This window comes from Dendrobium catenatum, unplaced genomic scaffold (genome assembly GCF_001605985.2).
Source record: "Dendrobium catenatum unplaced genomic scaffold, ASM160598v2 original_scaffold_65430, whole genome shotgun sequence".
Lineage (NCBI taxonomy): Eukaryota > Viridiplantae > Streptophyta > Magnoliopsida > Asparagales > Orchidaceae > Dendrobium > Dendrobium catenatum.
Genome location: NW_021383880.1, coordinates 18150 through 20874, shown reverse-complemented (window position 1 = coordinate 20874; position 2725 = coordinate 18150). Strand labels below are relative to the sequence as shown.

The following is a 2725-nucleotide window of genomic DNA, read 5'->3' as shown; positions in this document are numbered from 1 at the left end:
ACAACTCAATATTTCATATTCGTACAATCCTTTATGATTAATTAATCATGAGAGAGGGATAATTAATCATAGGGAGGTTAAACATCATTGGTTAGGGGCAATGTTGGGGGAATGAGAATGTCAATATGCTAATGATGTCATTAGGGAAACAATAATGAACTCAATTATTATCATATAATTTTGTCACTCCTAATTTTCATGATTTTTTTTTACTTAGCAACAAGGGTAGTTAACAGACCTAATTGAAGGATTCTTACCAATAATTATAAGTTATGTTGCCCAAGAGGACTATATAGATCTATGGAGAAGCATGCTAAAGTAGTCAATTTTATGGTAGATTTTAATAATCAAAGGGCTTTATGTCATCTTGAACTTACATTATGATTCACAACTCAATGAACTTAGGATTTTCCTACGGCGACTACAATTATTATAAATCTAAGGTTTATGTTGTAAGGGTTATATAATCGTGTCATCATAATCAAACTAATCACTCAATTATGGAGTAGATGCAATGTCCTTATTAGCATTGCATTTTTTTGTTAGTGTGGTCATACGAATATAAATGATGTACCATTAAGTATTTTGAGTTTTGATCAAATATAAATTTGCCACCCTCATTATGGAAGATAGACCAATAATAACTTCGGAGCACAAAATGATTGATTATTAATTGAGCTTTTAGGTGACAATTTATATATATATATATAAGTTTATCATAAATACCTCATCAAAATTTTATTAAAATGGGTTATAATTTAAGTGCAACGGCGCACCGCACCTCGAATAGACCGAGACGTTCTTCCTCCGTAGGATTCTCGGAAATTCATTCGCCGGAGGCCCGGAACAATGAAGTTCAAAGATTCGCCGGTCATAGAGCTCACCGTCGGTGGCACAAACCTTTCGTTTGAGCAGGATAACGGCTCTTTTCACGTCGGCACGTCCGTCTGGCCCTGCTCCCTCGTCCTCGCTAAGTTCGTCGAACGCTGGCTGATACCTTCCTCTTCCGCAGCCACCGCCACCGCCACCAATCCCTACGCCCACCTTCTGTGCTTTTCCGGCAAGCGCGCCATCGAACTCGGCGCTGGTTGCGGTCCCGCTGGCATCTCCCTCACTGTCCTCGGTCTCGACATTATTCTGACGGACATCGCCCCAGTCATGCCTGCCCTTCGCCGCAACCTCAAGCGCAATCGATCAGTCCTCCCCAAAGCCCCCAAACACGCCCAACTGTACTGGAACAACGCTGACCAGATCCGATCCCTCAATCCGCCCTTTGACCTGGTCATTGCTGCAGATGTCGTCTACATGGAGGACTCGGCGGTGCAGCTCGTGTCCGCCATGGACGCTCTCGTTGCGCCCAACGGATTGGTTTTGTTGGGCTACCAACTGAGATCACCGGAGGCGCACCGGGTATTCTGGGATCGGTGTTCGGAGGTTTTTCCGGTGATTGAGAAGGTTCCTCACGAGGATCTTCACCCGGATTACGCGTATGAGGAGGCGGATGTGTATATCTTCAGGAAGTGCAAGTGAAATTATTCGTGGCTTTGGAGAAATTTGGCGCAGTAACTTCATTCCCTTTTCTTAGGTTTGTACTCAACGAGTTTTAAAGTTTTTCTTCACTTCGTAAGCTATATGCTGGATGTTCTCTTTTTTTACACAGCCTTGCCAAGATCATGTTAAATTTCCAATTTTGCGACATACCAGAAGATTAGTTTTGGCACCCTTCATTGGTGCTTAGTTTTAGTTGTGATTTTTTGCCTTTCAAAGGGAAAAGCCTACTTCATTGCATAATGATCTATCGTTATGACACTTCTGAGATTTTTTTAAAAAAAAAAAACAACTTATCTGAATTCATCCATGAAAGAATGATAGTAGATTCTTTTGTTTTGAGAGATCATTATAAACGCAAAATACTCTTTTTTCCCTTTTGGTCTTTCTTCCTGCTGTTCTCTAACAACTTATTCCTTTCCTCCCTAATTAAGCTGTTGTCAGTGGTACATGAGTTGGCTCCATACACGCCAATGAGATAACAACAGTGAAGTTCAGCATAGCTCACCAAGCATTAGGCCAGCTTTGATTGAGTGAAGGAGGCTTTGCAAATTGTCATCTTTGAGCTCAAAACCCAATGAGCTTCTTCGAACCTACATTAAGGATACTTCGATGTCAAGCCTTTTAGCCTGGGGGACTCATCCCACTCAATACCCGGATAACATTCGAGATTTAGTTCTAAACAACCTTGTCAACACCTCAAGTTGCCCTTTCCAAACTAAAAGGCAAAGATTTACAAAGATAAGCAATATAAATTGAAGAATGTTTTACCAGATCAATAAGTGCCACTTGCAGTCTTCTACTTGGTAAGCAATAGTTAAGTTCGTCCTTCACTTCTTTGACCCCACTAAGTATAAGAAGCCCTTGAAGATTTTTACCCATCAGAGACAAAACTCCATAGTTGCAACATATCAGGAGGCCTTCAAGAAATTATCCCACCAAGTGAACTGGCTACCTAATATTTCCTTATTGGGAGTTAAATTGCCGTCCTCTAAACAATATCCACCCATATGTGATGGTGAAGCAGTTAGGCACTTTAACAGATGCAATTAGTGTTGTGTGGTTGATTGAAGAACAAAACTAGCTGCATCAGTAAGTTGTCTCACCCAAGGTTATTCCTAACTCCATTGTTGGCGTATACCTCATCCGACATAGTGGCAAAATCCCACCACCTTTC

General features: G+C 41.1%; 1 protein-coding gene across 1 annotated transcript; it reads left to right on the top strand.

Moving 5' to 3' along the window:
* The first annotated feature begins 756 nt into the window (after positions 1-756).
* Positions 757-1821, top strand: LOC110094583 (protein-lysine methyltransferase METTL21D). Its single transcript, XM_028691765.1, has one exon. The coding sequence runs from the start codon at positions 850-852 to the stop codon at positions 1528-1530; it is 681 nt and encodes a 226-aa protein (XP_028547598.1). The 5' UTR covers positions 757-849; the 3' UTR covers positions 1531-1821.
* Positions 1822-2725: the final 904 nt, after the last annotated feature.